The sequence below is a fragment of the Ursus arctos genome, unplaced genomic scaffold (assembly GCF_023065955.2).
Source record: "Ursus arctos isolate Adak ecotype North America unplaced genomic scaffold, UrsArc2.0 scaffold_4, whole genome shotgun sequence".
Lineage (NCBI taxonomy): Eukaryota > Metazoa > Chordata > Mammalia > Carnivora > Ursidae > Ursus > Ursus arctos.
In genome coordinates this window covers 16,703,406-16,717,621 of record NW_026623056.1, presented here as the reverse complement: position 1 = coordinate 16,717,621, position 14,216 = coordinate 16,703,406, and the positions used below count along the sequence as shown (strand labels likewise).

General features: G+C 46.6%; 1 protein-coding gene across 1 annotated transcript; it reads right to left on the bottom strand.

Annotated features, from left to right (window-relative positions):
• Positions 1-3,180: 3,180 nt before the first annotated feature.
• Positions 3,181-12,439, bottom strand: PSMD2 (proteasome 26S subunit ubiquitin receptor, non-ATPase 2). The gene is made up of 21 exons (XM_026497489.4): positions 12,239-12,439; positions 11,761-11,817; positions 11,239-11,403; positions 10,247-10,368; positions 9,868-10,092; positions 9,209-9,367; positions 8,915-9,059; positions 8,670-8,730; positions 8,265-8,411; positions 7,995-8,101; positions 7,671-7,798; positions 7,357-7,444; positions 6,022-6,184; positions 5,799-5,900; positions 5,472-5,617; positions 5,131-5,214; positions 4,752-4,920; positions 4,572-4,666; positions 4,219-4,345; positions 3,661-3,779; positions 3,181-3,523 (listed from the first exon to the last, which is right to left on the bottom strand). The coding sequence occupies exons 1-21, from the start codon at positions 12,371-12,373 to the stop codon at positions 3,341-3,343; spliced, it is 2,727 nt and encodes a 908-aa protein (XP_026353274.1). The 5' UTR covers positions 12,374-12,439; the 3' UTR covers positions 3,181-3,340.
• Between the last annotated feature and the right edge of the window lie 1,777 nt (positions 12,440-14,216).

Sequence of the window (14,216 nt, the reverse complement as noted above, 5' to 3'; positions counted from 1 at the left end):
TTTTGGTTCTGTGACTTCATCATGTATGACAGACACCTTTCTCTATTCTTCTAATTTCTTTTTCCCTAAGCACACCAATATATAAATATCAATCACTAAAAAAAAAAAAAATCAATTACTGCCTACATGCCAATCTGTTCCTAACTCAGAAACCTCTCTCTCAAACCCCAGTTAGAACAAGGTACCACCTAAAAGACATCACCTGATCATCCCACAGGCATCTCAAACTGTGTATGCCCAGATAGGAACTTGTCATCTCTCCCTACTCAGGAGTCCTCCACCTCAACCCCATACATGTTGGTGCCTATGTATTCTTTTTCAATGAACAGTGCCCAACCTGAAAATCTGGGATTCGTCCTACATTCCTTCCCATCCATGTACTACCTCTAATCAGTCACCAGGTCCTCTTGGTATTTGGATCAAATTCAAGTCCTATTATCTTTAAAAAAAATCTTTCCTCTGCCCTTCCCCACTTCTAATGCCCTGGTTCAGGCATTTATTTCTTTTGCCTGGTCTCCCAGCCTCCATGGTGAGCTTCCTTACCCAGATAACTGATGTGACTTTCCTGCTCTCACTCAGTGGTCTCCATTGAGAGACACTGTCGATTTCTTAGAACAACGAAGCTCTTCTAAACCTGATCTGAGCCTGTGTCTCTTTTAGATTGTATCTCCTACCACACTTTTTCCTGGCCCTGTACACTTAGTCAAAGCAAACTATCCGTGGTTTCTGAAAATAAATAGCTTTTCCACCTTCCTTCTTTTTGTACCCCCTTAGCGATATTCTACCCTTTTCCTCTGGACAAACTCATCTTCCTCCAGGTCTCACTTGCCTCAAAAATTTCCCCTGACCTACCTAGGCACTTAGGCTCTATTTCAAGGATTCCATGGGAACTTCTTCACACCCCAGTACAGTATCAATAACAATATATCACAATTGTTTTCTTTCCCATTAAGTAAGCTTTTGGAGGATAGGGTTTTGTTTTTTTCCAGTATCTTTGCATCCCCACAAACTAAAATAATGTCCAGTGCAGAGTAAAGCTCCACTGATATTTGTTCAAAGAATGACTGAACGTGAAAGGTTAAGAGTCATTATGAAAATTTTACTCTAAAGCACAATCACTGATTTGGGAAAGAATTATCACTTTATTTAGACTGTTTTGCAGTTTACAAATCACTTTCTTTTTTTTTTTAATTTTTTTTTTTTTTTTTATTTTTAAGTAGGCTCCACACCCAGCATGGGGCTCAAACTCACAACCCTGAGATCAAGAGTCTCATGCTGCACCAACTGAGCCAGCCAGGTATCCCTACAAATTACTTTCTAATTTATCTTTTTTTGTTGTTGTTTTAAGATTTTATTTTTGGGGCTGCCTGGGTGGCACAGTCAGTTAAGTGTCTGACTCTTGGGTTTTGGCTCAGTTGTGATCTCAGGGTTGTGAGATCGAGCCCTGTGTTGGGTTCTACAGTCAGTGCAGAGTCTGCTTAAGTTTCTCTCTCCCTCTTCCTGTGCCCCTCCCCACCACACACTCTGTCTCTAAATTAAATAAATAAATATTTTAAAATATATTTTATTTTTAAGTAATCTCAACACCCAACATAAGGCTCAAACCCACAGCCCCAAGATCAAGAGTCACGCATTCCACTGACTAAGCCAGCCAGGCGCCCCTCCAAATTATCTTAATATTGCCACCATTGGATTATCAAGGAAGGCAATTACCATATCCCCGTTTTACATGCAACAGAGTCTCAACAGACATGCTGATCTGCTCAGGACCACAGAAGATCCCATTAAAGGGGTTTGACAAGTCCACTGACTCCCAAGTCCAATACTTCAACTTTTCATACAGGTTTTATACAGGCTGCCAAATAAGAACAGAGAGAAGACAATGAGACACTAATCCGAAGTTGCCGTTCTTCAGCTAGCCAAGACCTTGGACCACAAGGGGGTCTGCAAGGCTCCAAGGCTACAGACACAGATTAATGTAATAAGGGCATAAGCTTTGGAGTCAAACTTAGATTCCAATCCTGGCTCCACCACTTACTATGTGACCTTGAGTAAGTTACTGACTCTCTCTCCAAATATTATATTCCTCACCAAAACACAGGGATAATACCTACCTCTCAAAGCTGTTGTGAGAGCTCTGAAGTATGTAGAACCATTATTTCTTCAACATTTATAGAAGACCTATTAAATGTCATGCACTGCTCGGAAGCTAAACCCACAAAAAGTCTTGGTTAGTTAGCTGATTATCTGGCAGGGCCATATGTTCTTCTGCACTGCATCCCCAGGGGTCCAGGCCCCAACTGGCAGCATAGCCATACTCATACCAACCCCACCAGGAAGGAGCACTGAAGATCAAAAGTGATTACATTCCAGGAAGGAGGCTACTCCTTTTTCCCATTGCTACACTAAGAGGAAGGCCAGGGTCAACCTTTGTTGCACCCAGTTTCTACAAAGACAGCACAGAAGTAGATGTTAACATGATCAAATCTCTCTAACAGCAGCCTTCCAAGAGAGACAGATTGAAGGAGATAAAGATGTCCCTTTCAGGGGCGCCTGGGTGGCTCAGTCGGTTAAGCATCTGCCTTTGGCTCAGGTCATGATCCCGGAATCAAGCCCTGCATTGGGCTTTTGCTCAGCAGGGAATCTACTTCTCCCTCTGCCCTTCACCCTGCTCTCGTGCTCACTTGCTCTAATAAATAAATAAAATCTTAAAAAAAAAAAAAAAAAAAGATGTCCTTTTCATTCAGTAGCACAGAAGTTAAAGAGTAAGGCTGACTCTGCTGCTTCTTAGAGCAGGGATCCTTAGCCCAAAGTCAGGGAATAATGGGCTTGAGGTGGGCGTGCATTGGTGGGGTGGGGTGGGGGTGGGAATAGTATCCACAGCCCCTTAGAAAGTTATTTGTAACAGTTTGTATTAAAATTTGTGTATATGCATCTCCTAGAAAGAAGATCCATTACACTGATCAGCTTCTCAATGGTCCCCGCCCCTAAAGATGAACCGCTATTTTAAGATGATTAAAAAGGAGGGGAAAAGGGCAAGGAGTTTAATTTGTTCCATTCAGGGCAGCCTCCCTGCTAGCCTAGGCTCAGAGTTGCTATAAACAATGGCTTTTCACATCAACTCTCCACCCCGGTCTGGCCTCCAGCCACGATACCCCAGAAAACACACATAGAGGGACCTTGGGGATAAAGGTCTTTATTCAACAAAGTTATCTCACTCAGTAACAAAATAACAGGAGGTTAACACTTCCCCCAAAGGTCTGGAGCAGTGTCCACGGCTGGCAGCAGGAAGCATGGTCCACTGACATATCAGTGGCAGCTCAGAGGCCCTCGTAGTGACTTAGAGGTCATAGTTGGGGTTCTTTCGAAGGATAACAAAACCTTCCAGAATGGGGGTGACAGGAAGAAACTCCTCAGTGGCCAATTCTGCCCGCTCCCCGTGGGCCAACAATACTGGGGTTGTGTGTGTCTGGAACCCTGTGATAGTCTTAGGCTTGCCGGCCTGGCCCACCACATCCACTGCCTGTTGGGTAAGAAAATTGAAATGGCGGTGTAGCAGATGGTAGTGAAGCAACACCCAGTGCCCATACCAGTGTCACAGAAGCAGGTATGTATGCATTCTCCAAGTTCTAGAGCCCTCCCATCTGTTCAACCCCTCACCTGGCCCACACGGACAGACACTGGCAATGGCCGCAACTCCTCATCGAATGTAACCAGCATCCGGGGCTGCATGGCAGCCACCAGCCCATACAATACATAGTGCGATTTGCCCAGGATTACTGAGGGAAGAACAGAGGACAGTTAGATGCATCAAGGCACGCCTGATCTGAACCTTGGGACCCCACTCCAGCTCTGACTCCTTAACCCCTCAGTGGTTCAGGTGGATCCACACCCCTCCCCTCATACACCATACCATAACCCAGAGATACTCTCATCTTATTCTGCCCACAGACTTCACACTTAATAATTAATTTTCCTCAGTCACTTAGGAACAGACACTGGGCTCAGCTCTTCATCCTCAAAAAAAAAATCTCTGTGGGCCAGATCAAAAACATGGGAGATGAGTTTCATAAGGCCCTTCACAGGCCCAAAGAACATCAGGAACCCAGAGTGGTACAGAACTAACTTAGAGTCTGCTCCTAAATTACAAGGTGGCCCTGGTAAGTAAGGGTGGCGATGGGGCCACATGCCACTATAGGAGTCTCAGCAGGAACTCACTGTTGCGGACATCCAGGAAAGAGACGAGCACAGTGAGCAGCCCAGCCACGGCCACTTGACTCATAAGCTGCCGGTCACTGTGGTAGGGGCAGAGGGTGAGTGTGCCCTTCCCTAAATGTGTCAAGCCCTGGGAAAAAAGAGAGAGGGAGGGAGGGAGGGAGAGAGGGAGAGAGAGAAGTAAAGGTCACCTATGAGGAGATGTCACCTAACATGGCCATACAGAAATCCCACAACTCATTCAAATCCTCCCTCCCAGCCAAACTCAAGGTCCCCCTCATGTCACTACGTGTCCCCCCTCATTACCACAGATACTTCCCTTGGCACACTTGAAGGGAAAGAGTTCTAGTCTTTACCTGTGCCAAGCGCACCATGAAGAGGTTGTTGGGGTCCTTGGCATGATACTGGGCTAACTGGCGCAGCATCGCAGCCAGACGGGCATTATTGGTACCTGAAATGTTAACCATTACAGAGCTGAAAAAAAGACCTCAAACATTCCTTCAAGCTACTTCTGATTTTTTCTGACCGATACTCACCACTACCCACCATGCCCATGGCAAAGATGGAGTTGTAGGAAACTTCTGGGTCAGCATCATGAGAGAATTTACTTAGGGTATCCAGGATGTTGAGTCGTGGATTTGAAACCGAGATTAGAGCCAATGCTAAAGGCACAGCCCGTCGGAGTGTAGGCTCCCCATATCTCAGCTGGTGATAAAAGAAAATAACAAGAGGCATCACAGAAACAGTACAACAAACTCAGTTACAGGAACAGACTGATGGGTAAAAGAGGCATAGCATGGAGAACAGGCATAGCAAAAAAACTATTCTCCATCGAGAAAACCCATCAGGAATCTCCTCTGGGGAACTCCAGGCACCAAAACCAGTATATTCCAATTTTCTCCATGCAGTACTCACCAAGTGGCCAAAGGTTCGTAGTGCCATCTCTGCACCAATCTCCTCCCCCATAGCAATAAGGGCAATCCCCAACACAGCCACTCCCTGCGATTGAAGAGGCAGCAGAACCCAATAAGCTCAGCAAACAAAAAATTCACCTTTGACTCAAGTCCCGTGTAAGAAGAAAAAGCTGTCCTGTGGGGGCTCACCCTTACCCCTCACGTACAGAACCCAGCCTCATGTCATCTCAACACACAGCACCACCCAGAGGGGCTCTCACCCAAACCCAGCTCCCCTGCTCCCCTACACACTTATCTTTTCTCAGAGCCTGACTCAAGACACTGCCCAGCTGCCCACAGAACCTGATGTGCTCCCATGTCGGCAGGGGCTTCCTTCTTGTCCTTATCCTTCTTTTCCTTCTTATCCTTGTCTTCCTCTTTTTCCTTGGAGTCAAAGTGTTCACTACAAATATGGAGCAGCTGCTGTACCTTCAGTACATTCCCAGAGCCTGCAGCATGGTGGTAAGGACGAGAAACGATAGAAAGAGGACACCAAAAAAAAGCTTATTCCAGAAATAGAAGAAGCTAAAGAATCTACAGCAGATCAGAACAACTGAAAAAGGAGAATCAAGCTGAAGAAAGGTCCAAGAGAGAAGTGAGGAGTCACTGGGGAAGCACGAAGACACAGACCTGCATAGGCACACACATCCACTAGTGTGTTGGCAAAACTGCGGAACGGCTCGGACACAACCTCCAGCGCTGCCAGGATTGCCTCGATGGCCTCGCCCTTGCCTACACGACAAATGTGACGCATCAAGAGGACACCTGCTTCCATCCAGCACAGTTTCTGACACATAAGCCCCCCCGTTGTACCCAGGTACTATCAGCCTTTGCCCAGAGAGACATCCCTCACCCAGGTGGTTGAGGCCCAGTCCAAGAGGAAGCCAACGAGCATAGGTGTCCTTGAGTTCAGTCTCTGACTTCTCCATGATGGTCTGAAGGATAGTGGAAGTGACATCTCCATTGCAGGATCCCACTGCTATCATTCCACAGGCTAGAGCTGTCACACCTGCCACCTAGAAACAGGAAAATCAGTATTATGCATGGTAAGTTATTAAAATAGCTGTTTATCTATCTTGATTCAAGACAACCAATTCCTACAGACCACCGTAACCACACTAGGTAATGATCTCTTTCTGGTGGTACGTCAAAGTAACAAGAGCAACTACTGAATATTTACTATATATCAGCCACTATGCCAACTGTTTTATGTACTATTAACATTTAACCCTCACGACCACCCCACAAAACAGGTCCTGTTTATTCTTTTATTGATGAGGAAAATAAAACCTAAAGGGATTGAGTTACATGTCCAAGATCACACTGCTTATAAGCAGAGGTGGCACAATTTGAACTGAGGTCTTTCTGACTAAAGCTATGCTTTTAGCCGCCACGCTATATTTATCTATCACTAGAATGACTCTGCATAATAAAGAAAATTTAAGGTTGGGGTGCCTGGGTGGCTCAGTTGGTTAAGCGTCCAACTCTTGGTCTGGGCTCAGGTCACAATCTCATGAGTCATGAGATCAAGCCCTGCGATGGGCTCCACGCTTGGTGGGGAGTCTGCTTGAATTTGAAGCCCCTTGCCCACTCGCACAAGCATGAGAGCTCTCTCTAAAATAAATATATCTAGAAAGAAAGAAAGAAAGAAAGAAAGAAAGAAAGAAAGAAAGAAAGAAAGAAAGAAAGAGGAAGGAAGGAAGGAAGGAAGGAAGGAAGGAAGGAAGGAAAGAGAGAGAGAGAGAGAAAGAAAGAAAGAAAGAAAGAAAGAAAGAAAGAAAGAAAGAGAAAGAAAGAAAGAGGTAGGCAGGTGGAAGGAAAGGAACAGAAAGGAAAGGAAAGGAGAGAAGGAAAGAAAGAAGGGAAAAGAGAAAATTTAAGGTTAGCCAATGACTGAATCAATGAGTGATAGAGAATCAGCCACCCCAAGCTGGATTAAGTTACTCCCACTCTAGTCTGAGTACTTCCTCATGGACCCCAAGGCCTGGAACTCAATACCAAAATGTTAACTCTTTAGCCTCAGTACCACCTGAGGTTTAAAATTCCAGTTCCAATTTCACCGAAGTGATACACACACCCCCTCCATAAACACACACACACACACATTTTTTCACTACTTATCACAGAGAGTGGTAAGACTCAGAGCACCTTCCCTACCTCCCCAAAATGTCCAACAGTCTCTCCTCACCTCCATACTAGACTTGGAATCTGCCATCACAGGGAGCAGCAGTGTTAGAACATCTTCACGATTGGAGCCAGCATAAGCCAAGCCGAGCCTGCAAAAGCCAGGGACAGGCGGTCCCAGACACACAACCAAGGACAGGACAAGGAAGGAACAAAAAGAGGACTGGTCATTTATTCATCATTTCAATAGTCACCAAGAGCCAAATACTCAACAGACAGGGTAGCACTCCTTGGCAATACAAAGGTGAAAAGGACCCAGTGCCGTTTTCACAAAGCTTACAGGTTGAGTACTACCACCAGAGCAGCAAGAAGCCTTACCCAAAGATGGACCCAAGTCTCATTGTATTGCTGTTGTGAAGAACATAGTCTGAGAGCAGTGCCAGAGCAGGGTCACACTCATTCCGGACCCCAGAGTTCACGATGCCACAGGCCAGAAGGGCTCCTGACTGCAAGATGCAAACAGATTCTTCACTCAGGCTACTCTACCTTCCCCACCACAATGGATACAACATGGACTTCACTGTAATTTCCACCTTAACTGGAGTTAAAAACCAGGTAGATCTCACCAATGAAAGGGAGACCCTGAGGGCCACAGAACTTGGTAGGACAATGTCCCCATTAGTAGGCTATGCACAGACCAACCTTGATGTAGTCCTCAGAGGAGTACAAGTACTTGTCAATCTGGGTGAGGCCACCATCCACATCCCATAACAGAATCATGCCAAGGGATGCAGCTGCACTCAACATTCCTATACCAAGGAAAAAACCTATCAGTCTTAAAATGATCCCATCCTAAGAAATTGTTACAAAGAGCTCTGTAAAAAACAGCCCTGGGGATCCCTGTCACATTATACAGAAGGATAACAGAAATGAGCAAAGCAACACAAAGATAAAGTAGCCATAAAGTTATACCATGGTCTTTGTTCTTGTAAAGCCACTTGTTGCCATCATCAGTCAGCAGCTTGTCCTGGCCAAAAGCGGCGTTCACAAAGCCATTCACAAAAGAAGAGGCCAGGTTCATGCGGGCAGAATCCACTTGAGAGCCACTGCCCCCAAACCCTGCACAGGAGGGAGAGGAAAGGAAAAAAGGTTTAGAGTAGGGCAAGAAAGGAACACAGCATGGTGGCTGGTCTCTAGCTCTGAACTGGCCACTTGGGATCCCCTATCTATGCCCCCAACAGTGACTTGGAGAAAGGGTATGTGAGAATTCTTAGCTCTACAGGATAGACGAATATGTTGGGCCAAGCCATCACTCCAAATACAAGGGGCATAATTAAGAATCCTTCAGTCCTTACACACATGGAGATGGCTACTCACTGTTGTTCTCTAGGTGGGTTTTATAGATGTCATCAGGCACCTTGGGCTCCATGATGTCCAGCTGAAGAGAAGTCAGAGAGTCACAACTGCTCCCCCACTACTCCCCCACTGCTGTCCCTTTTATCCCACTGAATGGCCATTCTAAACCAAGGAGAGTCTAGTCAAAGTTAGAGTCGGGGAGGTGAAATGCCAGGTAGAACGACAAACCAAAAAAAGCCTTGATGGAAAAGGGCAAAGAGTCTCACCTCCCGAGCTAATGCCAAGAAGTTGCTGTTGAGCTGTACATTGGACATGATCTCTGTCAGGTCCTCATACTCCTCCACATCTTCACTAAGCTCCAGAAATACCCCATGCCGGCCAAGCATGAATGCCATCTGCTTCTGTACTACCCTGTGGGAGAGAGCCATCACAGCTGCTCAGCCCCCATCCATCAAGAAAAGCCCCTGAAGCCTTAACCAGAAACTACAGGTCCCAGCTCTTCATGCAAATGCCCCATCCATGAGCTCATCTCTTCCTTTGCCAGATTCTTCCCTACATACACATCCTTGCAGGAGGTGAAGATGTCTTCTACCAACTCCATGTCATTGAGCATCAACGCCAATCTCAGAGCTTCAGGAAAGCGACTGAACTTTCGGAACACACCCAATGCACAGCGCAGTAGGGCAGAATTCTCAGGTTCGGGCACGTAATTCACACAACTACAGAGACAGATACAACAAAGCAGTCAGGAAGTTCCAGACATTGACTTACCCCATTTAATTCACTTATCCAAAATAAATACTAAATGCCTACTATATACCAGGCATTAAAGCTAGATGCTTGACTATTTTTTTTTTAAAGATTTTATTTATATATTTGACAGAGATAGAGACAGCCAGTGAGAGAGGGAACACAAGCAGGGGGAGTGGGAGAGGGAGAAGCAGGCTCCCAGCGGAGGAGCCTGACGTGGGGCTCGATCCCAGAACTCCGGGATCACGCCCTGAGCCGAAGGCAGACGCCCAACGACTGAGCCACCCAGGCGCCCCTAGATGCTTGACTATTAAGGAGACATGAAGTGTCCTTCCTCAACAAGCTCACAGACCTCAACAAATCAACTGCAGCCTGATGCTACTGATGCTGAGAAAACAGAGGAGGCACAACTGAGAGAGAAATGCTGGGGAGGCTAGGCCTTCCACCCATCCCCACCATGCTCACTCACCTGGTAAGATAGAGGCAGACCTTTGCATATGCATTCTCATCGATGTCCTTCTCCAGCATATCCACCTGCTCAATTTCCATGAGCAGGTCACAGGCCTCGTGCTCTGCATTGTGGGCCATGTTGTAGGGGACGATCTCCTTCACCAGGGTCAGCAGTGGTTCCCGTTGTGTCTTTTCTGCATCATCCAGCTCCTGCCACTCTTTAGCCACTTCCCCTGCGAGATGCCTATGAATAGGCCCAAGACCATTAGGGGAGTACAGCTTCACAAGAAGCACTTCTGTGGCCCAAGGAATTCAATGTTTGGGAAATGCAATACTCTGGTACTCCAAGACAGAACTTACAATTATGTCTCAGGACCCCCAAGAAGGAAAGATCTTACCTGACATATTCGTGACCCCATGATGCCAATTCTTCCTGGGAACCCACCAGCCGATACTTGAGGCACTCACGTTCCCCACTCATAGTCATGGCCAAAACAGAGATGATGTCAGCAGCAAAACGCTGTGAAGAAACCAGTGCTTTAAAGTCAAATCCAGGGTAAGGGGAGTGGCACATTATGGAGTTAAGAACTACTGTCACTATCCCCCAAATTAAATTGTAACTATCCGCCAACCTTTGTATTAGAAATGTGCATACTTTATCCAAGCTAAGCCTCAAGTTAACCCTAAGGTTGGTGTTGCTATCTCCCTTTTAAACCAATATGGCTGAAGAGTGATATCAAAAGGAGAACGGAGATAGAGACTCTGAATTTTATTCTAGCTGCAACAATAAACTATTAAAAGGTTTTAAGCAGAGAACATTTTCACAATCTAAAAAGATCACTGTGACTGCTATATGAAAAACAACCTGTGTAAGTCAAGAACAAAAAGGCGGCAGCCAATTAGGAGACTGTTGCAGTTGTCTAGGCTGACTGAAGATTTCCTGGATTACCATTGTACTAATAGAGAAGTGACTGAACCAGGGGTTTATTTTAGAAATAAAACAAGTGAATGTACACGGGATATGAAGAAAACAGGAAAATTAAAGTTAAACATAAGTTTAAAATAGATCATGAGGGTGCCTGGCTGGCTCAGTCAGTAGAGCATGCGACTCTTGATCTTGGGGTTGTGAGTTCGAGCCCTACACTGAGCACAGACTACTTAAAAAAAGAAAAAAGAAACCCCAAGATCCACCATAAATGACAGAAACAGTATATTCTGAGAAGGCAATCCTCCTGTCAGCTCTTATGCCAGTATTTTGACTATGATCAACTCAGTTCAACCAGCTTGGATCTCAGGTCTGCTAGGCTTCCTCTGACTCCGCATGAGCTCCACAGTCTAGATGAAAAGGAAGTCCTAAGCTAGGCCTCCACAAGCGTCTGAAACAGCTTACCTTATTCTCTCCAGGGGCCATGTTCTCATAAATTTCCTTCAGTTTGCCATAGTGTGGACGCAGAAATTTGAGAGGCTTGGGCACTGAAGTCATGGAAGTTGTAGAAGATCGAATTTGCCTCCGCAGTTCCTCCAGGGCTGGTCGGTACAGGGATGTGTCCTTCTCCTGATCAGAAGATGTCAGAGCTCAGAGTCATATCTCTCAAGTCATAACACAGAAGTGTTTAACTAACAACTCCCCTAAGAAGGTAACTGTGTCTTATTCATCTGTGATTCCCCAACTCCCTGCTCACTGCCTGATACAAAAACAAATAATCCCGGTTAAGAGTTGAAGAAGAAAGCTATAGAATCTTTCAAATACCCTTAGTGATTTTTTTTCTCTCATAACATCATCACAACTCTAACCCTAAACAGTCCGTCTTTCCTTATAGCTCAGATAGGAATTGTTGCCCCCGAACAGAATGAAACAAACAGGCAGGAAAGATCCAAGTATGTACCCACTCGTGTCAACACCATGACTCACCCCCAGTCGTTCCACGAGCATCTCCAGTTCATCCTGAAGTTGTTTGTCCTCCTCAGACTGAGGGTTGGGAGAAGAAGTTCATCAAAAGAAGGAATCCCAAACACATCCTCCTCCCATTCACCCTGGGGCAGGTAGAGAGTGAGCCTGCCTTCTTAGGAGGGATCAGGTGGACACCGAAAGAGCAGGAATGGCACCCTGGCTGCTGGGCCAGGCTGCCTGAATGCCGTACTAAAAATGAGGGGTACCAGTAACCAGCCCGGGCCCACTTCACGAGTCGGTGGTGAGGACTGGTGGGGTCGGCGGAGGAGACAGCGCGGAACAGAGGATGAGGGGCAGAGAGTGCTAGGAGCCCCGAGGATCGCCCCATCCGCCCTCTCCTGGACGCTGCGGGGCCGTTGAGAGTCGGGCCCAAAGCCTGCGGAGCCGCGGTGACTCAGCCCCACGGCCTCCTCCGCCAGGTCCCGGGCCCGCGCCTCACCAGCTCCTGCTCTTTGTCCTTGTCGCCAGCATCGCGCCGCTCCTTGCCGCTTGGCTTCTCGTCCGCGGCGCCCGGTGCAGTCGTCGGGGTTTGCTGAGGCTGCAGCGGAGCCTTATCCCGGCCACCCTCCTCCATCTCCGCCGCCACTGCCGGCCAGCTGCGCGCGCACCGCTCGCACCGCCCCGTTTCCCATATGGCTTTGCGCGCGAGTCCCACGGCACCCTGCCTCCTGAGCACGCCTGCGACCGGAAACGCTGCTGGGACCCACCCACTCCCGCATACCGGGAGACCCCGCCCACGGAACTCGCCCCACAACTACAAGTTCTAGCCGCTAGCGACTGCGAGGCGCCGCCCCGGCTTGGATGTGGAGTTTTCTGAACGCCGCGCGACCCCGCAGTCTGCGATCCGAGACCTCCAGCCGAGCTGCGGTAGGAGATGAACAAGCTGCGAGCGGAGAGACCGCCCATAGGGTCTCCTCACAGCGGTGTGACTAGTACCCACCGTGACACCCCAGTTGGCTGCGTGGTGGGACAGACGAAGGAGATTCTTCAAATGTGGCATGCTTGATGGCCGTCTGTGTGAAATCTGTAATCTGTATCTACTGCCCCCACACAGCACGGCGGGATATTAATTTCATAACGTCCCACACACACACACGGTTGAAGGAGAGTGCTCTGATACTACCTGGAGGATATGGCTACCATCTTAAATCCACCTGCGGAGCCTGGTCGAAATCAATAAATAAAATATAGTCTTATGCTCCGATGCTAAATTCTGGAACTAAAAACAGATTAAGACAAAGTCTTTGCCTTCAGTCTCTGTCTTTTGGTCTTCCTCTCCCTGTTTTGACTTAGAAGGGGTGTGACGGACTCTGTTTATGACAGGACTAGTTTTGAACGATACATAATGTTCTCACATCCTTTTGAATTTGGTAAGGCTGTGTCCATTTAACAGAGGAAATCATGTAGTAAATAGTAGAATCAGGATTTGATCTTGATCATTCAGTCTTCCAAGCTCTTGATTGTTTCAAGCAAACCTCCATGTTTTTTCTTCAGTTTGGGCTGTGCGTATGCATCCAGAAGGTGAGAAAAGAGGAAGTAACTCCTCCCCCTCATCTGGTGGGAACACTCACCATTTGGCCTGGGATCTTTATTGTAGGTTCTGAGGCATTAAAGAATGCAGAAAGTGTTTGTTTACATTAAAAAAAAAAAAAACAGCATACTTAGCACTGAATGAATGTTGGCTAAATATATGTATAGATGTAAATGTATAGCCCATTTTAAAACCTGTTGCTTTTTTCATTCAGTGCTTGGATTCTGAGGACGACCTTCCATTTCCATCACCAATGACTTCTCTAGCCCTGGTCTGCTGACAGAATTTGGGCAGTCCACAGCTGTTCTGCCTATTCTGTCTCTGGCTTCAAGATGTCCATACCTTGTCATGCTTTCTTCTGTCATCTGTAGAGGTATTTGTCCTAAATCTCTCCTTTTCCCATGACTTTCTTCTATCAGATCTCAGATTTTGTCTTTTATACCACTTGTATCCCAACCAGTACCTTAGAGGAGATGGGGTGATGTGGCACAAATCACAGGCTGTTAATAGCAGATGCCTCCAGATGAAAAGTATATGTTTGTTGTACTATGTTTCAATTATTTTGTAGGTTTGAAATGTTTCAAAATAGGGGCGCCTGGGTGGCTCAGTAGGTTAAGCTTCTGCCTTCCACTCAGGTCATGACCTCAGAGTCCTGGGAACAAGCCTCACATAGGGCTCCCCACTCAGTGGGAACTCTGCTTGTCCCTCTACCTCTGCCCTTCCCCCTGCTCATACTCTCTATCTCTCTCAAATAAATAAATAAAATCTTTTTAAAAAATGTTTCAGAATAAAAAGGACAGGGAGAATATAAGCTTTAGAGAGCAACAGACCTGGTATTTGAAACCACGTGAAGCCTCTCACTAGCTGTAATACTTGGGCAAGCTTC